The sequence below is a fragment of the Rhinoderma darwinii genome, chromosome 2 (genome assembly GCF_050947455.1).
Source record: "Rhinoderma darwinii isolate aRhiDar2 chromosome 2, aRhiDar2.hap1, whole genome shotgun sequence".
Lineage (NCBI taxonomy): Eukaryota > Metazoa > Chordata > Amphibia > Anura > Rhinodermatidae > Rhinoderma > Rhinoderma darwinii.
This window is the reverse complement of record NC_134688.1, coordinates 164022449-164048378: the sequence shown is the minus strand read 5'-3', so window position 1 is coordinate 164048378 and position 25930 is coordinate 164022449. Positions and strand designations below refer to the sequence as shown.

The 25930-nt window shown below is 39.2% G+C and overlaps 1 protein-coding gene across 2 annotated transcripts in view; it reads right to left on the bottom strand.

Moving 5' to 3' along the window:
* FGF14 (fibroblast growth factor 14) overlaps positions 1 to 25930 on the bottom strand; it is a 606232-nt gene that overhangs the window by 181826 nt on the left and 398476 nt on the right. Inside the window, exon 1 of one of the 2 annotated variants that reach the window (XM_075852441.1) lies at positions 23005 to 24692. The exons of the other annotated variant lie outside the window; for it this stretch is intronic. Coding sequence (XP_075708556.1) covers positions 23005 to 23197 — 193 coding nt within the window. The 5' untranslated portion in view covers positions 23198 to 24692. Of the gene's footprint in view, positions 1 to 23004; positions 24693 to 25930 lie in introns of those variants that run through there. 2 annotated transcript variants of the gene reach the window in all.

The window sequence follows — 25930 nt, the reverse complement described above, 5'->3', positions numbered from 1 at the left end:
TTTTACACGTTTTTTGCGGCAAAAAACGTCCAAAATTGCCTCCCATTGATTTCAATGGGAGGTGGAAACGTTTTTTTCCAGCGAGTGGAAAAAAACACTCGCTGGATAAGGAAAGTGACGCCCTATCTTGAGCCGTTTTCTGCCTCAAAAACCCCATTGAAATCAATGGGAGACGAAAAAAAACGCCACGAGCGGCCGCAGCGTTTTTTTACGTGTTTTATAGCAAAAAATGCTCACGGTTATTCCCTTTGCCTGTTGAAGAAACGCGTAAAAGATATAGTAAGATAAAGTGTCCTTTCGGCCTTCTGCACCTTACACGAGCATCAAAGTATTATGCCGTTATTATTTATATTCAGACAAAGTTATAATGGTCAGGGCAAGACTTTTTGGCGTGCCGCATGCTTTTATACTTGATTTGTTTGTACCCGATTATATTTTGTGAGCTTGGAATAAAGCAGTGTGGAGTGAAATTTATCCCATAAGTGTTGCACTATACTGTATTTACATCTTTAAGGTACAGGCTCCAATTCTGTGACACAGATTGGAGAATCAGTGTCGGGAAAACGATAAATCTTCTGTAGAGCTACAGGATCTATGAGAACCGAGCACAGACGTTTGGGATTATTGATTGTCTACCGTTTGAATCTGTCTTTTTTTTTATTGTGTAATTTTTGGGGGTTGTGGATTTGACCCTTTTTACCTGCTCTATTTGGGAAGTGTGCCGAAGGAAAATTTTATTTTTTCCACATACATGGCCATGTTTACATTGAAATGGGAATTACAGAATTACACATGAAAGCAATTCCGTGATTTAAGATTTTTCTTTCCCCAAACTGTATGTTTGATATTACAGAATGGGCAGTAATACAACTGGATAGATTAACAGCATAGCAGAATAAAAGAAAAGCATAGGGGCCAGTGGTGTAATACCGCTGTATCAGCCATATCGGCTGCTACGGGGCCCGCGGTATGAATGAGGGGGCCCGTGCTGCCAGCCATCACAGGTCCCTCTATGCCCAGTGCGCCGCTAGCAGCCACTATGACTGCTACAGCGGTAGTGATGCCAACTTCAATGGTATCGGCGTCCTTAGGACGCAGATACTATTGAACACTACTGCAAAGCTGGGAGGTATGTTCCCGCTCTGCCTTTTTAATGGGGTTGTCCTACAAAACACATGTATCCCCTATTCACAGGATAGGGGATACATGTGCATACTTGCCAACTGTCCCGAATTTGCCGGGACTGTCCCGAATATACAGAGACAGTCCAGGAAAATGACTGTCCCGGGACTTGTCCCAGAAACTGCTACATTCAATTGTATCTGAGTCCTCAGGACACAAATACAATTGAATACTATGGCAGAGCAGGAAACTATCCGTTTCCTGCTCTGCCATTCACTCCTCCTGGAGCGAAATCCCAGGCCAAATCGTTGCCGATGCCCAGGCCGCGGATTCCGCTGCAGGAGGTGCCACTGATGTCACTGCCCTTATATGGACGGAGAAGTCAGGGCTCTCTCTGAGTGGAATTCCCAGCCAGGGCATCAGCAACGCTTTGGCCGGGGATTCCGGTGCTCCAGGAGTAGCCCATGACTTCACTGTCTATATAAGGGCAGGGGTGTCAGGGGCACCTCCTGCAGCGAAATCACCGGCCAGAGCATTGCTGATGCCTGGCCGGGGGTTTCCACTCATAGATGGAACCACTGACGACGTCACTGTCCATATATGGACAGTGACGTCAGGGCTCTCTTTATGAGCAGAATTCCCTGTATGGCGCTATCTACAGGAGGGAGCTGTATGGCACTATCTACATGAGGGGGGATGTATGGCGCTATCTACAGGATGGGGGCTGTATGGTGCTATCTACAGGTGGGGGGGCTGTATGGCGCTAGCTACAGGAGGGGGGCTGTATGGCGCTATCTACTGGAGTGGGGGCTGTATGGCGCTATCTACAGGAGGGGGGCTGTATGGCACTATCTACAAGGGGGAGGATGTATGGCGCTATCTACAAGGGGGGCTGTATGTCACTAACTACAAGGGGGAGGTGGGGGCACTATCTACAAGTGGGCGTGACACTATATACAGGGGGGCTGTTTGACACTATTTACAGGGGGGTGCTGTATTGCAGAATCTACAGAGGGGAACTTTCTACAAGGGGAGCTGTGTGTAGCACGTAGGGGGGTGCAGTCAAAAGTTTGCTATGGGGCCCAGTCTTTCCTAGTTATGCCACTTATAGGGGCTATGACTGTAAAGGTTGTTTTACACTAACAGATATTTGCTTGTGTTTAATCACCTTAATGAGTGCTCATTCAAACAAAGCAATGATCGCGAGTATGGGGCAAAACGATCGTTACTACGATCGTTTGGCCCCATACATTTGCATCTTGGGGAGATGTGCTGCCGACTAGCTGGTTTATTGGCTGATCGTTGCCCTGTTTACACATAGGAATGATTGTGAACGAGCGTTTGTACAGACATTTGTTCATCCGGTCATTGCCCTGTTTAAAATGGCCTTAAAGAATATACTGTACTTCCAGCTATTCCAGCCACATAGCAGATGCTTCATTTTATTGTTCATACAAAATTGCTCACAGAAAAACTAGATATCAACAATGTACGTGTTCTTGGAATCTAACAAAAGAGAAACTTCCGGTAGGTTATAATCTGTGAAATCTGTTGCCACAGTAACTAAAGCAATTTCTTTACAGCCATCACACCTTGTGCTTGGTTTGTTTGGAGAAATAGTAGACAGACAATAATAAAAAATGTTTTATACGTTTCGTGAATGGATTTTGCTTGTAAGTTACTGCACTTATTTTGATTTAAAAAGTCTAAAGAGAACATTGGAAAGGAACATTTTTCTTTGTCCATGGAAAAAACAGTGCTTTAAAAATTCAAAAAGGGAACCCTCTTAAAATCAATGGACAATGCTACTTCTACAGAATGTAGTAAAGTGTAAAGTTACTCATAGACAAGGTGGTATGACATCATGACTAACTAGTTGAATGGGTTTTCCAATCTGTAAACTGCAGTATGATTAGACACTGTCTGTAGCTGAAATGCCTCTGTAAGCCAGTCTCACATGCAGTCACATGACCAGCCTCCTGGTGTTTATCTCCTGCTTGTGTGAAAATCCTGTACACTTAATACATGGTTATATCTCCCTATTTTTTCCAGAAGTTGCCGTTCGAGAGTTTCAACACGAGCAGAAACCATGCCCTTCTGGGCCAAAGAGGAATGATCGCTATGGCCTTCACTTTGTCGTCCCTTATTTTCCTCAACACCCGAGGAATTAGAGAGATGGTGGGAAAGACATATATGAAGGTCTTCTCCCAACTCAATGATAGACTGTCTATGGCATATGGGTGATCCGACCTGTTGAGGGAGCAAAACTTCCTTAATTTGGCATTCTTTGCGGTCGCCATGACGTCTAAAGATGGTTTGCCCATCTTCCTGGTGATTTGGAGGAAGACTTCCGGATTCAAGCTCCACTCTCCTGGGTGAATCTGTTTCCTGCTCAACCAATCCGCTTTCAGATTCAACACTCATCGAATGTGGACTGCAGAGATTGATCTCAGATTGCGTTCTGCCCACCGCATAATCTGACTGCATTCCTTTCTGAGGGAATTGCTTCTGGTGCCGCCCTGCTTGTTTACATAAAACACTGCGGGGAGGTTGTCCGACTGAATTTGTACATCGTGATGATGGAGTACAGCCTGAAAGTGTAATAGGGCTAGTTTGATCGCCCTAAGCGCCTTCATGTTGGATGAAAGGCAGCTGTCGTGTTTGGACCATTTCTTTTGCACCCATGATGTTCCCACATGTGCACCCCAACCTGAGCCTGAGGCATCCGTAGTGAGGAGTATCCGATGAACTGGTTTCAGAGATCTGCCTCAATCGAGATGGTAGGGTACCAGCCACCACTGGAGGTCCCGTTTCACATCCGGAGGCACTGATATTAAGGTGACACTATTCTCTTGTCCCAGCTTTTTAGTATGTTGGATTGCAACATTCGGATGTGTGCCCTTGCCCAGGGTACCGCCTCGATAGCCGATGTTAGAAGGCCTAACACTCTCATGGCCTGACGGTTGGAGCAGTGACTCAATGAATTTAGTCGCTGAACACCCTGACGGATAGAACATATCCAGTCGCTGGTCAGTCAGTGACATTTTCTGTGTGTCTATCATAAAGCCTAAGTATTTTAACTTGGTGCATGGTGTTTGATGAGACTTCTGGAGGTTTATGATGAAACTGTGCGATCTGAGCATGTCTAGAGTGTCCTTCAGGTGTTTTATGAGCATGTCTTCTGACGAAGCTCTCACCAGCCAATCGTCCAGGTACGGACATACGAAGATCCCTTTCATGTGTAGTACTGCAGACAGTACCACCGCTACCTTCGTAAACACTCAGGGTGCTGATGTTATCCCAAAAGGTAGGCAGGTGAACTGAAGATGTAGGACTTGATGATGAACAAGAACTGCTACCCGAAGAAACTTCCTGTGTTTCTTCAGGACCGGGATATGAAGGTATGCATCTTGCAGATCAATAGTGGCTAGAAAATCTCCTTCCTGCATAATATTTATGACCGATTTGTATAGATTCCATTTTTACCTTTTTCTTTACAAGGTACTGGTTCAGATATGTTAAATTTATCACTAACCGCCACTTGTCGTCTTTTTTTGAAATGGCAAAGATAGGGAGTACACTCCCCGACCCCGCTGATGATACGGGACTTCCTCCAATGCTCCATTCCTTATGAAGTCCTGAATAAGCCTGAGAACAATAGAATATCTTCCTCTGTTTATACAGAATCTGTTTCTTGGAACGGTGTTTAATTCCAGTGAGTAGCCATTCTGGATGGTGGATCTGACCCAGGCGTCTATGGATGCTTTTAGCCATAGGTGAACAAACTCTCCTAGTCTTCCACCTACTGGACACTCCTCTCTCTTAGCGTCATAAATTAGAATTTTTTTGAAAGTCTGATTTCTCCCTAACGGAGGGGTTACCCTCTTGCTTGCGTTTGAATCTACGCTGTCTGTCACCCCCACCCCCGAAAATATTTTTGACCCTTAGGGGACCTTTTGGAACGGTTTTGAAAGGTTCTAAATGGCGGCCTCATTGGAGGACGTGGGAAGGAAACCCCTTTTTCATCATTAATTAATTTAAGGATGTCTTCCAGCTGAGGGCCGAAGAGAGAGGAGGGGTGGAATGGTAGGGAACAGAAATGATTTTTAGATGGCACTCCCCTGTCCATTGCTTGATCCAGAAGTTTCTATGCACCATATTAGAGAGAGTCAGGGATCTGGAAGAAAACTTCAGCGGCTCGTCACACAAAAATTCTGCAGCCGCTTTCATGAAAGGGATATTTTGCAAGATCTTCTCTCTCGGTACGCCTTCCTCCAGATCTTGAGAGAGCTAACTAAGCCATGTACGAAGGGCTCTGGCAACTGGGATGGAAGCTGATGCCACTTTACATGCTGCAGCCGACGATGAGTAGGCTTTTTTTTTAATATGGAATCAGCTCTGCGATCCATTGGATCCTTTAAGAGCGAGGACTCCTCTGAAGGAAACTTGATTGATGCATCTCTCCAGCTTATCACAATCTTTCTGGAGTCAATCTGTAATAACAGGATGGGAGGGAAGGACTCTGTCTTTATTGACTGGAAAATAATAAAGTTGTTCCTTTTTTAGGTTTATGAGACACATCTTTATCAGTCTCCACGGTCAGTTTGAATGCTTTCAGCAAGCGTGGGACCTTGTCTTTATCAAAGAGATAAATATTCTCTAAGGGTTCCCCATCAGTGTCCTCTGAATCAGATCCTCCTCCGATCTTATTCAGAAAGGGGATTGCGCAGAGGGCGACTGCTTTCTACCTTTAGATTTTTTCGGCATAGCAGCCGACTTAATCTCCTGAAAGGTATCTGTAAAATGATCTTTAAACCAGGACAGAAACCCCACGAGGTCTGCAAGATGAGCAGAAACTCTGGTCCCAATCCCCTGGCAATGGTTGCTGACAACCTTTACACATATTGTGCTTGGACTTCCTTTTACGTTTCCCTTGAGATGCAGGACTTGCCATCTGGGGAAAAAAGGCATGCAAATTACAATCTTATCTGTAAGCAGCCTCAAGGAAACAAAACCCTCCTCACATTACACAATGAAAATTTTGGGTACATTAATCTCCAGGGTCGAGCAGTTGCACCAGCGCCATACCCCCGAATTCGCAGTCTTTTCTTGAACCGCCGGGATCCCACGAGACTTCTGTTCTCGCGCATGTGCAGACCGCACCGAAGTCCGGGAGAGCGTACACAATACCTCGGTGGCGGCTATCTTGGGACACCCGTCCAGGGGTGTATGGGATCCACGTCTAGAAGCCGAGGGACATGTAAGACCTGTATGCCACTCTAGACTGGAAGCGTGGCTTCTCAAGCCCTCCAGGTAAGATTTTTAGAAGCCATGCCTAGGGACTGAGGAAACCCCCAGTATACAGCCCACCATATCCTCATGGGTCACAGCTTAGGGACAGAGGAACCCCCTCTGTCTAAAGCATTTTGGTATAGATGTCTTCTGTCTTCAACTATCCATGTTCATAGAAGAGAAAAAGTACACTTTCTGAAGGGATTTGAGCTCTATTTAAGGTTATCTGGGACCACCTAATTGTTTAATTGATTACTGCTGAGTAATATGTCTCTTCTATCCGGTCATATGAAGTATCTTAACCCTTAAGTGTGCTGCCTTAGGACGATCAGGAAATATATATATATATATATATATATATATATATATATATATATATATAACTATTAAAACCTTTTCATGTTTTTCCCCTACAAAAAATGGAAAAAACAAAAAAAATAAACATAATTGGTATCACTGCCTCTGTAGAAGTTGAACTGTTACAGTATACCATTATTTATCCCGCTCGGTGAACACCATTAAAAAACAAAACAGCACCTCAGTATTGCTCTTTTTTATCACATCACCCCAAAAAAAAAATTATAATAAGTGATCAGAAAGTGGTATGCAAAAGTCCAGTTCATCTTGCAAAAAACAATATCTCACTCTACCAATGGAAAATAAAAGTTATGGTTCTCTATAACTATAAGTTATGGCAACACCATTTTAAATTTTTTTAACAAATGGCTTTTATTTTGTAAAAGTGGTAAAAGCTTAAAAAAACCTATATAATATTGAAATCACCGTAATCGTATCGACCCGCGGAAGTAAGTAAACATGTCATTTTTACCACGTGAATGCAGTAAAAGCAAAATGCCAAAAATAATGGAGGAATTGCTGTTTTTTCCATTCCATCCCACAAAGAATTATTATTCCAGTTTGTCAGTATATTATATATTACAAAAAAGGAGGTCTTGTTTTTTTGTGGGACAAGTTGTAGTTTTTAATAGCACTATACAGGAATGTTGATGTAAAAAATAAAAAAAAGGTAAGGCTCTTGGAATTGAAAATGAAAAAAGTAAAAATGGCTGCGGAGGGAAGGGTTAAACATAATCAGACCTTACATTTATGTTCGTCTAATAACACATACACCCTGCTATGATTGGAGTAATTTGCAAATTGCAGTTCATGCTAACCAAGAATGCCATTTTTGACATGAAAAATTATTGTTATGATTGGTATAGCAATAAATGTAACAGATTTCCATCGGTCATATAGAACCTACTCATAACATTGGCAGAAACTATATCGAGCTTGGGTGGATTTTTTCCAATGAAGTACAGGCATTATAGAAAAAGTATTCAATATTTTAAGAAAATCACGTTGTAACATTTATAAACAGGAGTTATGGTTAGTAAAAAAAAAAAAATCAACAGGATTTCAGTGCGCAGACAGATATTGGTGCACCAGATGTGGCGCAGTATCACTAAAATTAGCTAGAAGCCGGACAAACAGTTAGGGTGGATTCACACGAACGTGTATTGCGTCCGTGCGGGCCGTGTGGTTTTCACGCGCCACGCACAGACCAATACAAGTCTATGGGGCAGTACAGACAGTCCGTGCTTTTTTGTGCAGCGTTTGTCCGTTGCGCAAAAAGCGCGACCTGGTTAATATCTCCGCGTATTTCGCGCATCGCGCACCCATTGAAGTCAATGGGTGTGTGAAAACCACGCAGGTCACACGGAAGCACTTCCGTGCGAACTGCCTGTTTCGCGCACCAGCTGTCAAAAGGATGAATGTAAACAGAAAAGCACCACGTGCTTTTCTGTTTACAAACATCCAAATGGCGTGTCATAATGATGGCGGCTGCGCGAAAAGCACGCAGCCGCGCATCATATGATGCTGCCTCACGGAGCAGGGAAGTGGCTTTTACGCAGGCAAAACGCCGCGTGTTTTACGTGCGCAAAAACGCCACGCACGTCTGAATCAGCCCTTAAGCTGTTGTCTGGTTTAGAAAACCATTTACAAATACCAAATTTGGGAATTCTAAATGAATGGAGGGGAGTATTTAGTTCAGAACTTTCATCTATAAGCCTGAGTGGAGAGTGACTACAAAGAGTATATGTTTGTACTGTCTAAACAAGTCTTAAAACAATAAAAACTTGAGTTAACAAAATAACAGCTGTATAACAAAATCATAGAAATTCTATTCTAAATATACAAAGTTCAATGTAAAATTATGTGTGATACCTAAAATATCATCCATATAAGCCAATTTCTCTGTGTGCTGATCACCTAAGCCACAATACACTGGATGCAGCACATTAGGAAAACAAAGCATCATGAATAGCTCTATCTTCATTACAACTGACAAATGTGAATGATTTTTTTTGTATGGATTTGTGTTATTTTTAATTCAAGCTGTCTATATAAAATGTATTATTCTAGTCTGTGCCGTGGCAGAAAATTCAAATCAAGCAAAGTCTTTCTACAGTAATGGCAACATGAATTGTAATTTATCAAAGAGGATTAGTATGACCCCGAGGAATAATCTTCAGATACTATAAAAAGGAAGTGATAGAAGCATTTGGAATTTTAAATTTGAGGAAAGCAGTGACAGCTGATCCATGAAACAGGAGTGGGCTCAGAGTGACAGTACTTCCAGATTTAGTCATCAGCACAGTAACATACTGGCACATATATTCCCCACATTAGCATGTATTGTGCTGAGTCTTCACATTTTGCTGACTGACCTATTTTTCATCTGTTTGAGTAAGCCTCCGTGGGTTGCTTTATATAAGAAGATAAAAGACACTGACAGTTCTGCATGTCACACCTAGCTCATACATTGTAAATGCTCTATAGTTCAGAATAATATTGGTTCAACAATTACAGGCTTCTCTTTTTTATGTCATTTGTTCTGTGGGATTTTTCACAGTGCACATGGCCAATATACATCTATTTCTTCTCTAGTTTCCATATCAATACAAATGACACCACATCCTACTCTACAAACTATATAAAATACACTGGGTATATACAGAGATAGCAGATCTGCCCTATTCACGTCACCTTTTTTTGCCTACGTTTAACGTATACATTTGCAAATAGCTACCAACGTATACTTAAACACAGGCTTTGATGGATGCCTAACAGTGGCATCCGTCACCATAGGCTTTAATAGTATCCAGTAAACGGATACGTGGTGAACTTTGGCCATGAGAGTTAATGACATATCTGTTAAACCGATACCAATATAGTCTATGGGTGACGGATGCCACTATTAGACATCTGTTTCATGGATCCGTCACCCATAGACTATAATGGATACGTCATGAAAGCTTATTGGAAAGCCCATGATGTATCCGTTTAATGGATTCCTGTGACATACAGTGGCATAGGTTACGCTAAGGGTTCCATGTTAACAATAGTATGCCTTGCCGTATACTTTTTTTGCGGGATTCAGAAGAATGGAAAAACACTACATCCTTAAAAAAAAGTACACTGACATACGGTATCAGCCCAGTGGAGCCCAAAAGGAGACACTTTTTCCCTCCGTCAGGCTAATGGAGCCATATGGGCATGTTTAGCATTTACGTCGGGAAAACACTAAATGGACATTATAAACTTGATGTGAACAAGGCCTAAGGCCTCATGCATTCGGCCATATAACGGTTTTGTACAGAGTCGTAATATGTTACTCATAGAAGTCTCTGAGTCCAAAATGTACTTTCATATGTCTCTGAGACATAAAGAGTTTTTTTTGTTTCTTAAAGCCATACAAAATCCAAGAGAAAAAATATTGGCATACTCCATTGGATGCCATATTATGGAGGTATTCTTCATTTGGAAGCATTGGTTCAAGGGGAGAATACCTCCATAATATGCTATACGGACACTATTACGGAGCACATGGAGTGCCTCGGGCTATGTACAGTAATGCAGAACTATAGGGACTTTATGTGCCACTGTACAGGCTTCATGCTCAAAGCTCTTCCATGTGCCTAACTTGTGGTGATAATTGAAGGATTAAAAAGGAGACGGCCTAAGCAACATGTAATTTATACTGCTGCCTAACCTTTCCAGGGACAAATATATATTTTTAATTTGAAGAAAATAAATGATCTCAGAATAAAAGCATAATAGAATTTTGCCAGTCTATGATAACAGAAAATGGCATACTGTGTCGGCTAGTTGAGAGTAGTTTTGGGATTTGAAAATTCCTTCAAACTTCATGATTCAGAAATAGAAAATATCAGAGCGAGGAAGTTATATTTAATTTCTGTTTATGAAAATCACAAACAATAAGAACCAAATAAAAAGGGATTTGGAAAGAAGGTGGAGGTGTTTGGATGTAGAGATTGTGGCTTCTAAAAAAACCAGTCTAAAAGGTGCTGAATTTATTAATGCCAGTTAGCTCAGACAGCCACAAATGCATCCACAAGCCATCAATTCGATAAGAAAATAAAATTATTTAAATCTTTCCTAGTTCTTTTGTAATGCATAACCCCTGAAAAGGTAGTTAGGGATGGTACAGCAAGAGTGGCGCGGTTTCTGGAGAAAAAAGCAGACCCTTTTTTCTAATCCTGTACAACCCCATTAAATGTCATATATTTGGCAACTGTGAATCTTTTATATTGCATACCTTTTATATATATATGAATGTTAGGGAATGGGTGAGAAATATATATATATATATACTGTGCTTTATCATTTGAATTGAAAGATCATACTATAACCATCTTTGATTCTGGAGAAATAATTTGTCACCAATTTCAAATGAAAGATTTATCACAGTAATGACATTGTATTTCCGTTCCCTGTGCCTGGTCCCATCAATATAGACACTGACATGGCACATTATGAATGGCTGTCTCTTCCTGGATGAAAATGAAATCCAGTGCATGAAATTGGCATAGGACAATTCGAGCTGCAGTATCTAGATTACATACCCTAGATTTCTTCGACAATTTTTACTTTTGTGCCCATTTGCCGTTAAAACAAAAATGCATTTTAATTATTCTACTCAAATATAATACTCATTAAGTAGCAACGATAAGAAACATGAGGACTGTACTGTGATATACACAGGAGGATAACAAGTCAAATAAACACTAAATAATTGAATCATGACTTTAACTTTATAATAAGCTGCATGCAAGCACATAATGATCATTCATTTCAATAGTTCTGCAAGTACAAATTAAAATTGGCCATGAACTGGTGAACTATAAAATTGCACTTTAAGCATGTCTGTTGTCGGTAAGGCAAATTCTCAACGATCTACTTGGTACGTAGCTTTTATTTTTGAAAAGTAAATAGAGTTAAGCTGCAACACCGGACAGACCTTGTTCAAGAGTGGCGTTGTTTCTGAAAAATAATACAGTCCCCTTTTTTTTTTCAATGCAGGAACCTCTAAACTATATAATCAGTGAAGTTGCCATACAAAAGTTACAGGAATATATAGTACGTTTCTTTCTTTATTATGAATTTATTGTATTATTATGAACTGCAGTTTATACAGACATCTGAAGATTTTGAAAACATGTTTTACTGGATCAGAGATAGGGAATCAAAGAGTGATTTGATTATTCCTGCTGCCATGCAGAAAAGCAGAGTCATTTTAAAATAAAAGTCTGTTATGTCACGCTGTATATAGTTGTGTCTATTTTTGCATGTCTGTTTTATTGCTATGTTTAAACTGTCTGATATAAACTATAGCACTCAAATATAGATAACAAAAATCATACAAATTAATTGTTACTGAAGGTGTCGTGATATACATATAGTAAGTATGCTAGTGTGTGAGGACCTGTAGAATGGTGCATCTCATCAAAACTAAGCCGTTATACCCACTAAACCATGAGATTAGACACCGTTGTTAATGAAAGTATCAAAAGACTTTAGGAATATACATTCAAGACACATAAAAATGAGACAAACAATGGATTAGGAAACATCTCCGGAATGCGACATACGGGATGTATAAAAGCCTATAACAGTGAAAGCATACATACAAGGTAAAGTGCATAATGCAAATATCATGCATGGGAGTGAAATATAGTCCCATAAACATGCAAGAACAAATGTATACAAAATGACGGAAGTCCTCTAACATTAGTGAGCAAATATAAGCGATCCAGGAACTGTATCTATTAGATCTAATTGGATAATGTGTGTAGAACTAATGCCATATTTCAAACATACCACAAGAATGTGGAAGTTTCTTGATACATTGCCATATAGATAACGAACCGGGATAGCGCCAATGATTATGACACGGCCTTTGTCTGACCCCCGAATTAAGGCCGTGCCTTAACACTTGTCGAGGCTGGCTCCATCCTGGTTTGTTAAGCATATGGGTATGTATCAAGGAACTTTCACATTGCATGTTCAGGTCGTCTTGTGGCATGTTTGAAGTTTGGCATTAGTCCCACACACATTATCAAATTAGATCTAATGGATACAATTCCTTGATGGCTTATATTTGCCCACTACTATTGGGCGACAGCCCTCATTTTGTATATATTTGTTCTTGCATGTTTATATATGAATACTTTCACTGCCATGGTCTTTTTTACATCACATATGTCTCATCTCGGTGGTGTCGCCTTATCCATTGAGTAACTAATTTGTAACTGTCTTATATGTATATTAAGAAAGTCTTTTTGATACTTTCATTAACCAGGGTGCCTACTCTCATGATTTTGTAGGTATATACTGATATAAACTATATTAGAGAGCACAAAAAAGTATAATAATAGTCAGAAAAAAGTCCAACAATAAATTAAAACGGTAACAAAGGTCAAAAAGATAATACGCTACCTATCATTAGAAACTATGGGACTTTTATTATTTGGTAGTACTTGATCAGCCATCAAAATAATTTGATTTTTATCATTACCCCGAGAAGAACACATTGATGAACATCAATAATCTTTTTCCCCAGACATATTCCAAAAAGGTAACCTTTTGGCACACGTTTGGCTGGTATATGTCAGGATATTGTTGCCTTAATGGTATTGATCAGTTATACTTTTCAATATAACTGCGTCCATAAATTTAATAGAAATTAATAAATGTATACAGTGCAACTGTTTTGGCATACGTCCGGGGCATATTCTGGGTTGAAATTCTAAATGACTTTGTCAAATGTAATGTACAAAATTCGATCAACCAGGATACTTGTTCCAAGCTGGAAAAACGGCACTTTTTCTACCGCAATCCCTTTTCAGAGTCCAAGTCACTCATATGGTAAAAAAAAATTACTTTATTTGAGGTAACAGACAATGGGTTTCAGGGTACAGAGAACCCCTTCCTCATGTCAAAAATAAAGACATGTGTACAACACATTAACAGACAAACTTTTAAAGTGTGAAAATACGCGCTAGAAAAGTGCAGTTTTTCCAGCTTGGAAGAAGTGTCCCGGCTGATCGAATTTTTGATAATTTCAAGACCCCCAGCACCTGGGCACCTTTTGCAGAAGGGATTTTGGCACCAGCAGCAGCCCTAACCCTGTATAAACCTAAATATAGTGTTGTGCCTACAAATTAGCACAATATGACAAGGTGAGTCTTGACATCAACTGTATCACAAGTAATATGTTGTGAACGCACTAACTCTATGTAGCACCATTCCTGTCTCTTATTCTAAAATGTAATGTACGAACAGGTTGTGCACCTAGCCTTCTATAGCATAAATATGACATGGTTTCACTATAACATATCAGCTAGCTCACATGCTAGCCCACACAGATACAGTGGTGCTTGAAAGTTTGTGAACCCTTCAGAATTTTCTATATTTCTGTATAAATTTGACCTAAAACGACATCAGATTTTTACACAAATCCTAAAAGAAGATAAAAAGAACTAAAAACAAACAAATGAGTGAAAAATATTAGACTTTGTCATATATTTATTGAGAAAAATGATCCAATATCACATATCTGTGAGTGGCAAAAGTATGTGAACTTTTAGGATAAGCAGATCATTTGAAGTTGAAATTAGTCAGGTGTTTTCAATCAATGGAATGACTATCGGGTGTGAGTGAGCAACCTGTTCTATTTAAAGAACAGGAATCTATCAAAGTGTATCATGGCACAAACAAAGGAGATTTCCTCAGAAGAAGAGTTGTTAATGCTGATCAGGCTGGAATAGGTAACAAAACCATCTCTAAAGAGTTAGGATTCCACCAATCCACAGTCAGACAGATCGTGTACAAATGGAGGAAACTCAAGACCATTATTTCCCTCCCGAGGAGTGGTCCACCAACAAAGATCACGCCAAGAGCAAGGCGCATAATAGTCCAAGAGATCACAAAGGAAGCCAATGTAACCTCTAAGCAAGTAAGGACCTTTCTCACATTAGCTAATGTTAATGTTCATGAGTCCACCGTCAGGAGGACACTGAAAACAATGGTGTGCATGGCAGGATTGCAAGGAGAAATCCATTGCTTTCCAAAAAGAACATTGCTGCCTGTCTGCAGTTTGCTAAATATCACCTGAACAAGCCAGAAGGCTATTGAAACAATGTTTTGTGGATGGGTGAGACCAAAATAGAGCTCTTTTGTTTTAAATGAGAAGCGCTATGTTTGGAGAAAGAGAAAAACACTACATTCCAGCATAAAAACCTCATACCATCTGTGATGGTAGTATCATGGTTTTGGGTTTGTTTAGCTGCATCTGGTTCAGGAGGGCTTGCCATCATTGGAACAATTAATTCTGAATTATACCAGCAAATGCTAAAGGAAAATCTCAGGACATCTGTCCGTGAGCTGAAACTCAAGAGAACATGGGTCATGAGGCAAGACAACAACCCTAAGCACAAAAGTCGTTCTACCAAAGAATGGTTAAAGTGGAATAAAGTTAATGTTTTGGAATAGCCAAGTCAAAGTCCTCACCTTAATTCAATAGAAACGTTGTGGAAGAACCTGAAGCGAGCAATTCATGGGGGAAACCCACCAACATAACAGAGTTGAAGCTGTTTTGTATGGAGGAATGGGCTAAAATTCCTCCAAGCGGATGTGCAGGACTAATCAACGAATCCCAAAAATGTTTAGGTGCAGTTATTGCTGCACAAGGGGGTCACACCAGATATCGAATGCAAAGGTTCACATAATTGTTGCCACTCACAGGTATGTGATATTGGATCATTTTCCTTAATAAATGAATGACCAAGTCTAATATTTTTGGCTCATTTGTTTGATTTGGTTCCCTTTATTCACTTTTAGGGCTTGTGTGAAAATCTGCAGTTTTAGGTCAAATTTATTCAGAAATATAGAAACTCCTGAAGGGTTCACAAACTTTCAAGCACCAGTGTATGTACCAAAGTACAAAATTGCCTGCTATCTTTCTGCTTCGATAGAATATAGTAATAATTGACTGTGATATGCTTGGGCTTTCCCTGTACCTCATACATTAAAACTAACTGCATCACTACTAATTCTCAGCATAATAACAATAGTCTGGGTGAACACTTGGTCTGCAGAACATAGATGTACTATTCTTATATGTTATATATGGTGCTGGAAAATTTCCTTCAGCACAGCATTCGTACCAACACCAACTAATAGCCACAGTTATGAACCAGTGGTGACACCAAGCCACATTCTTTGCTGGTGGCATAATAGTAAATTACACATAGTTTAACTAACCAATTGCCATTAGTGGGTGTGGGACCGAACCCTTGCACCCATAAATTATTAACAGAGTGCCGCTAAACATGCTACCAATTTTTATAAGTGTTACAATTTGTTACATGATAATCTCTTACTTTCCTTTGCTTTTTCCTTTTCATTTTTATGCTCAACCCCCCCCCCCCATACTGCCCTTTCATTCCTGTCTCATTATTGTTAAAGAGACCCTGTCACCACATTATAAGTGGCCTATCTTGTATATAATATGATCGGCGCTGTAATGTAGATTACAGCAGTGTTTTTTATTTAGAAAAACGATCATTTTTGATGGAGTTATGACCTATTTTAGCTTTATGCTAATGAGTTTCTTAATGCCCAACTGGACGTGTTTTACTTTTTGACAAAGTGGGCATTGTGGAGAGAAGTGTATGACGCTGACCAATCAGCGTCATACACTTCCCCCCCATTCATTTACACAGCAGCATCGTGTTCTTACTAGAACGCAATGTGCAGCCACATACACACACATTAACGTTAATCAAGTGTCCTGACAATGAATACACATTACCTCCAGCCAGGATGGGATGTCTATTCAGAATCCTGACACTTCTCTAACGTTTCTGTGAGATTTACTGCACAGCAGGCGTAGTCTCGCTAGATTATGCTGTAAACTGTCATTTACAGCGAGATCTCGCTGTGCTGTAGTATCACTCAAATGTTAGAGAAGTGTTAGGATTATGAATAGACATCCCGTCCTGGCTAGAGGTAATGTGTATTCATTGTCAGGACACTTGATTAACGTTAATGTGTGTGTATGTGGCTGCACATCGTGTTCTAGTAAGAACATGATGCTTCTGTGTAAATGAATGGAGAGAAGTGTATGACGCTGATTGGTCAGCGTCATACACTTCTCTCCGCAATGCCCACTTGGCCAAAAAGTAAAACACGCCCAGTTGGGCATTAAGAAACTCATTAGCATAAAGCTAAAATAGGTCATAACGCTGTCAAAAATGATCGTATTTCTAAATAAAAAAACACTGCTGTAATCTACATTACAGCGCCGATCACATTATGTACAAGATAGGCCACTTATAATGTGGTGACAGAGCCTCTTTAAAGCCAGGGTAACCACTATTACTATGTTAGACTGGGATTTTAAATGTTTTTTCAATGTAACAGGAGTTGATTTTTAAGTCCAAAGACAGAATTAATACAATGTCCAGAATTACAAGTGCACACTAGAGTCTGCATTTATCTTAGGACTATGATTTACTATGGACTATGTGAGTCATTTGTGATGTCAGGCAGATTTGGCCAAGACAACTTTCTATAAAAAGCTTGTATTCATAAATTAGACTAAATGCACATCATCGAATAGTGTGGCAATGACCTTGACCCCAGTTATCCCAAAAGAAATGTGTAATGGTGCCGAGTTGCACGAACAGAGTAGAAAACCATATTGCGTTTTTGTGGGGATCAGTAGAAATCAGAGAAAGTGAAAATGAGATAGAACTATGTACCACTTCTGCTGCTTCCTCATATCTTGTCTATACCAGCACATCATTTACAAATACATGACGTTTTTTTAATCTCCGGGGAGTTTGGTGTTACATAATACAAGTCAATTACAATTGTCTATAACAGGTCGTATTATGTTCAGTCTAAATGTAAAAAAAAACAACTTAAAATTAACTTTTTTTCCAAACTAATGAGCTCCAAACAACATAAAACCTGGAATTCATCAGACAATCTGTGTTTTGATCAGTTTTGCAGCATCTGGGAAATGGGGGTTTGTAAAATCATTTACTTTGTTTATTGGAAAAATGACTTTGTAAATAAACAGCTTATTCTAACCAGAATACATACAAATTCCCTCAGCGAAACAACAAATATTTGTCAATGTTTTTCAGACTCAAGAACATCGGTAAACCTAGAAACAAAATGCTACAACCATAAAGTGATATAAATAGGGATGTGGTTAAGTATTTTAAAAAAGGTAAAAATTATTATTTAAAGAGAACTTATCACCCTTTACTATTTTACCTAAATCAATAAGCTGCAGAGGTCAAATATACATTGGGTGCTGCAATTTTAAATACATTAACACTCATGAGGCTCTTTTCTGAAAAGAAAGTTCACCTGGCGATCAACTGATCACCATGGATTTGGCTCCTGAATCCTCTGGCAAACAGTTGATATAGTCAGTGGAAGATGCGGTAAGCTACTCATTTCCATTGAACTGGCCACTATAGAATAAATAAATGAGAGAGCATGTATTATATGGCCGGACTTAGTCTGCCAGAGTCGGAGCCGCTCATTGTTGGCGACCCTCTACTCTAATAGAGGGGGATCCGCAGCATGGGATTACCACTATGATGCCCACTGGCCCTAATAGGGTATATGAACAGAGGTTGTAACCATGACCCCTTTTAACTCAAACTATTGTCTTTACAATACAACTGCTAAAAACACTATTATGTGAGAAACTGAGTGGGCTACACTAACATTGCATTTAGCATAAGTGTTTGCATTAAATCACAGTAATGAACCAGAAACTGTTTGCCGTAATTTAACCTGTTCTGCACAAATAAAAGCTATAGGCTCATTGGTCACTGGAAATGTTGCTTAATCTCTCAGATATTTTGCATTTGTGGCGATGTTTAGATTTGAATGAAGACTGCAAGTTTTCATGGTATAATAAAATTTAATAAATTCATGGAACAGAAATGAATGAAGCATGAAATATGATAGTTACAATTTAAAGGCAACCTTACTATATAGTATAACTGAGAATTTTTAAATTATACATTATTTAGTCAGATAAACACATTTTTATATACTTGTTTTATTTTCAATTGAGTAAAAATGCACGACATGAGTTCTTATTTTTACTAGTAGAGTAAACGGAGAGCTGTGGCTGCTGTATGCTATATGTTCTAAAAAAAACAACAAAAAAACAAACAAACACTAAAAGCAACCGCACCACCTGTCAGAGGTGGAAAAACTACTGCAAGTTGAAAAAATGCTAACTGCTACCTCATATCTTTTTGTACTATTATCCATCAAAATTAGAACAATATACAGTATATGTTCATTAACAAATATTAGGTTCTTTAGCACAAGAAATGTGAAAGTTGTTTCCCTTTGAATAAACAGATAAGTTTTTGTGAAAATGTTGTGCCAGCCATTCTTCATACAGAATTGAGCGCAGGTAAGATTTTAATGGTGAAAGGATGGTGTCAAGCACAACTAAGAATTTAGAAACAACATGACTTGCCAAAAACCACACACAGTTTATATGTAGGAACACTATGTAGTATTGTCATCCATTGTATAGTGTACTAGACTGAGCTGTGAAGCCATTAGTCCAAGTAAGTTCTACTTCATTTGGAGGGGTAAAATTGCTAACTAGTTGACCTTCTCAATCTCAGCCATTGATTTGCTATAGAAAAACTAAAACTACTACTACTGCTCATCTCGGATGAAATATCCATATAGTCCTACATGTAAGTGGATCATCTCCATTATTTTTACACTCAACTTCAATACAAAGCTTACAGCATGCTATTACCAATACCAAAACTCAATGTTTTTTTTTTTTTAATAATAACTAGATTCACACATTCCCTTTGTTTGTAATGTCGGTTTTGTATATTGGAGAACAGTATTGTCACGGTATGTTCTAGTCTTTCCACCAAAGTCAATAATAACTAGACGAGGTATCATGACCCACTGCCTTCTATTACCCCTTGTGGGATCCATTTTTTTGAATTTCCAATGTAAGTATTAACAGTAATGGCAAAACTGTACCCCTGTTTCTATATCCATTCTATGAAGTACTATTGAAAGCTCATGAAGCTGTGACAAGGCTTATTAGAGTCGAGAGCTCTGAATAGTTTCTACTGCGCTGAGCAGGAAATATCGCATTGAATGTATGCTAAAGGGACATTTCCCCACAGTACAAATGCCATTATTGATTATTAATGGCCTCTCGGTTCAATGGCTGTTAACAATTGATCATACATATTACCTTGCTGTTAAGTAAGCACATTATTGTGCAGAGGTCACTAGATTCTACAGATTGTGACACATTGCATTCCATTAGATAAATATCGCAAACAGCTACCAGCGCAGCAGCTCTATAGTGAGAAAACCAATATGTGAAGAGAGATAAGTGCACTGGCTTTTATAGTATACAACTAATAAGATTAACGTGTGCAACTATAACACCTGTCTTATCAAAGAGATTTTATTTGTGAAAACTCACACTTGCGAATATAAGTGTGAATAGATAGACAGGTAGACAGATAGATAGGGACGGACGGACAGATATATGTCCAAGAATAGGCAGAACTCCAATTCAAAGTGAAAAAATTGGGTTTTATTTGCCCTCGTTCAACGTTTCAGCTCTAATGAAGGAGCCTTTTGCACGAGGGCAAATAAAAACCCATTTTTTTCACTTTGAACTGGAGTTCTGCCTATTCTTGGACATATATTGGAAGATTTGGGAACCGTGACCGGGTTCCTGAGGCGTGCACCCACTCATAAGTTATACTGGTGCTGCTGGATGGTGGACTTGATAGATAGGTGGATAGATTGATCGATCGATCGATAGATACATACATACATATGAGATAGATAGATATGAGATAGATAGAGAGAGAGAGGGAGATTAGGTAGGTAGATAGAATACACAGTACTCCATAGTGTTCATTATATAGAGTTAGACAGTAAGTTTATAATAAATGTAGACCATTTTTTCAGGTTTTCTATGAATGCTGATGCAGCAGAGCTATTTTCTTATTGTGTATTCCAGACATGAATATTTACACAGCGCTGTCAAATGAACATAGAGTCAATAAAGATCCTGATGCTTTGTTTACGCTTATTAGCCGGAGAGAATCTTAAAAGTAAACAGGACAAGGAGCTGCATTCATATTCCGTCTCCCCGGCTCATGGCAATGCAGATATAGATGGCTAATTTTCATTTATGCAAACACTTTGCTGAGCCGCTTTGTGGAAATGAGTGATAAGATTGAAGCATCACCTTGAGATGTGCAGTGTGTAGCCAGATTTCTTTGCCTCTAAACTGTTCTTAGCATACATGAGTAGACTCAATCTAACCTGCTTTATCTTCACACCATCGTTTCTCACACTTTGTTCTGCTGTGATCCCAATAAATACAGGATCTACATAAGACATATTAACCATGAAAGGGAAATGATAAAGAAAATATATTTTTTATGGCCAATGCTTAAGCATTATTAAGAATATATATATATATGTATATATATAAATCAATGAAGCGATTCAGCAGATTAGGTTTAGATGCTTTGATATAACCACAAAATCTGTTATTTCCTCTGTAATATTTGGATGTAAATTAAACAGGTGGCTGAAAACGTATGCTTAGGTCAAATAGAATATAGCATTGTTGCTGTTGTAGTAAAAAAATATATACATATTGTGATGTGCAGTATTGCATCTCTGGTATAAACTACTCAACATTGAAAAGTAGTGGAGGCTGTTCTCTTAAGACTGGTGCTGCAACACCGTTTCATCCTTAAAGATCACTTGATGATTTAAATCCTTCCCTCTACAGAAATATGGTAGTTAAATGGTTAAATTAAAACACACTTACCATGGGAAGTTCTAATATTGGGCAATAATAATATCTATAGGCTCAGTAATATCTAAATATAAGTGGTCAATGGAAATATGCAGAATTGTTGACCAGCATTTTACTATAGAGTGAATATAAATCTTAAATAAAGTTTCTAATACTATGGGAATAAGACAAGTCTGACTGTTCTGTGTTGCTTAATAGGCTTCATACATATATAAATGTATTACTATATTTGATGCCCACAAAACAGGACTATATTGGACCGTAGATAGAATATCAGTCATCTCCTTGGGAACATTCATCTCCTTGGGCTCTGTCATACTATCAGTATATGTGTCTCCTATGGATGTGATGCTTACTTACAACCTGTGTGTTAATACTGGCATACAATATGCAAACAAATGACAGGGTTTACAATACTTAGTATGGAATAGTAATGGCTAATAGGGAATGTGTTTCTGTGCAGTAAATCTTGGAGCATGTAATAGGGAATGAATAAATAATTTGCATATTGTTGAGTGTATTATTGAGGATTAAGTAATCATATAATGAATGCCTTGCCGAGTGCTCTCACCTGTAAATCCCATTGGGAATATTCTTTTATGGTAATAAATGTAAAATGGGGATGAGGGGAGAAAACCTGGTTTGCATCTATATCAGTATTTAGATGTGTATAGGGATGGGGTGTGAAGGAGTCAAGTTAGCATAACAGAATTGTGTTCATTTTCTTTTCATATAGTAGATTCCGCACATAATATATTATATGTTTTACTACTACCTTGTAATTCAAGGTCATTATTAGACTATTTTAAGCATATCAATAATAAGTCATATTTCCCAATCTACATTGTCAGCTAATGTAATGGAGAAATCAAGTAAAAAACAAAAACCGATATAAAAAGAGATTTAATATTTTATTTTTCCATTCTGTGTGCTAAAAAATGGTAATATTCATTTCCTGGAGGAGTCACTGAATCATTGAAGTATTTTTCCCTTTGAGCCAATATCATTTATGGAACTTTTCTTTCACGGCATGGCACATTAATAGCTTTGGCATTAACCCTGTTGCTAGAGGGCCCTGTCACACACTGAAAATGTTCCATTGAAGAGCAGAGGGGTGTTTTGTTTATCGTACATAAAAATCACACTTTCCACAGCTTGACCAACAATGACTATATGCAACTTTGCTAAAAAAAAAAAAAAAGGCAGAACAGAACTATACATAAAATAAGAAGCGCTAAGGATCAGAAAGAAGGAACAATACACACATATTGCCAATGGGCACAGAGACACAGGAGGGGAAAAACAAAGAGGTAATTATAATAACAGCCCACAGACACAGAGCAACCGACCTTGCCGTCTGAGCCTTCGTTTCCTGAGGCCAAAGATTCGCACTTTGGAGAAGATATCCACCAGGTTGCCATTACAAAGGCCTCGGTTTTTGCTTGGGCTACTGCGCCTCTTGCTGGCCGAAGGACGGTCCAAGTGCTGCTCCCTTGCCTGACGCTTTTGGCGGATCAGTCCACTTGCAATAGCAGCTGCCATGCCACCTCCCGTGCACCCTTACCGGGCTAGGAACCTCGGAGAGGGAGGGGCTGGCAGAAACTTGTGGCGGGACACCCCACCAGGCTTGAAAGAGAGCCCAGTAGAAAAAAAATAGTCTGTGGAAGACTCAGAGAAATAAGCAAAGGGGCTCAGCCCCTTTGAAGAATGGGGAGCATCCCCCTTTTCCCTGTGTCGGATCGCTTTAGAGAACCAGTGGTGAAGTAAGAGAGAAGAGAATGGAATATGATAACCTACAGATGTCTCCTTTAACAGGAGTAGTATACATATAAAGTACAAAGACAGTATATGTAAGTATATATATATATTTATACATACATATAGGTAAAAGAAAGATGCAAAGCTAAAGTGTTGGTTTGTTCCATAAAGAACTTCTTTAGCAGCTTTCTCTCACCTCATCCACTGAAGAAACAGGCATCTATGCTTGGTGGCAGGGCAAAGCTCAGAGAGGGGGGCTAAGCTTGGCTCCTCTGTGCCACCCACACACCAGACAATGCCTGCTGCTCTTTAGCAAGTGAGCTGAAAAATCTGGATGAAGAAGATGGTTAAAGAGAGGAGGAAGGAGTAGGAGGAGGAATGGAATCGGGAGGCTGGCTTTTCTCTGCCATTCGCATGGTCACAGGCGGCAGGTAAACAAAAGCTAAAGCATCCAGTTTAGTAGCCTTGAAACGATGCTCTTGTGCATCTCCAAAAGTCCATTCCTCTTGGTCCTCTACGATTTCAGGCACCAAGGAGCACCGCATGAGAAGCAGCATCAGGAGGCAATCTTCTTTTCTGCACGTTCTCTAATCAAATCATCCCCCTCCTCTTCTCTCCACCTCTTTCTTAAAAAAAAAAAATAGAACAGCTTTGTGCAATTTTCTTGAGAAATTGCTAGTTTATAACAGATCCAAGCTTCTTTCTCAGTTGGTGTTCTTGATTGTAATGCCTTTCTCCCCAGAAATTAAGCATTCTTAACAGCAATCTTCTGGCTGGATTGCTTTTACTGCTCGCACAGAAAGACGAGAGATAATTCCTCCAGAAGCCAAACTGCCTCCTCTGTTGCTGCTATCCTTTCATTTCACAAACAAGTGTCCGGAATAGCAAAAACCCTGTACCACGCCATTGTAAAGTTGCATAAACCTCCCTCCTGGTGCATTGAACATACTGACTCTATAGTCACAGTGGAAATAAATGGAAAATGTATGCAAAACAAAACACCAGGAACTAAGCAGGGAGACAGCAGTGTCACAGCATTAGGAATTCACAATGCGACAATCCCACAAGCAATAAACCAATATATAATAACAGACGAGATAGCCGCCGTGAATAGACGATGGCAAGATGTAAAGTCTCGGAGAGCAGCAGGAGCCAAAGCAGCAAGTTTAGAAGATGAAATCCACTGGAGGGTCGTCCCTAGACACCTTTGTCTTACACTGTCACTTGCAGGAGGAGAGAGGAGTTTATATGCCGTGCCATAAATGAGAAAAATTACCCACACCAATAGTTTCAGCCTAAAAGCTTCTCATCAATCTGTGCGCAATATCAGTTGCCTGACTTCCCTCCCATCCTAGCCCTATTTGCATGTTCCACTGTGATAAATGTGTGAATAACGCAGAGCGGCTGCAGAAAAGAGAAGAGTAGATGGCTAGAGATGAAAAGCTTTCTACTTAGATGCATGCAAATTATAAACAATAGTGTGATAAAGACATCAAGCTGAAAAGAGTAGAGGTAGTGCTGCGAAGAAAAAAAATGAAAGAAACACCTACAGCGTGAATGTCTTGTGGCCTCGGATCTCTCCCATGCAGCACAGAGACTTCCAAATCCAAAACAACTTACAACTCCAGAGACAAACACAAAACTTTAACTTTATCCAAATTCATTGTCAACGTGGAATTTCAAAAATAATAATTTTTATCTTTCCAATCCCCAGACTACTCGCAAGAATTGATTGGCATGTCTAAACTAAAATAAACTAAACTGTTGTCCATGAAGATGTTTATGTAGCCGTTATATGACCATATTGTGTATTAATCAAGCTTATGAAACTTACACTGCTGGTGTAAATACATTTTCTATTTATTATGACTGTACAACTGCTTGTCTTTAAAAAAAAAAAAAAAACAGGTAGAAAGCAGCCGGTGACACATATTAAGCATCAGGCCAAATCTTCATTAAAATAAGTTGCTATTTCCAGCCTTGTCCTAATACTGATCATATGCATTTCAACATGTAAAATGATACTAAATAATTTTTTGTCCTTTCACAAATGGATAATGAATGCGTGCAAGGTTTTGTGTGTTAATACAGTTCACAGATGTCTAGCACTAGTTTACTTGTAGGTATCTTAGATTCACCAGCAGTGCCCAAAAAAGATCTATTACCAGTAATGACATATCAGACAGCAATAAATAGTCAGCAACATAAGAGAATCAAAATAACATTAGTAATAAAAGTAGTAAATACTGTGAGTGTCTAACAAGTGAGTTTATTTTACCGTATATAAGGGAGCATTGAATGAAGGAAGTGGCAATCTAGTTATACAAGCGACCTAAAATGTATAAGCAGCTCGCATATCCCCAAATGACATGACAAATGTCATAAGTAATGAAAAACAATATGGCAAATATGAATAATTATACCAACTTCTTTGATCTGCATCAACCGTCTACTGTGTATTCGTAAGTACAAAGATTGCTGCATCTGAATTAGGTTCAGCACCAGGGACAGCTCTTA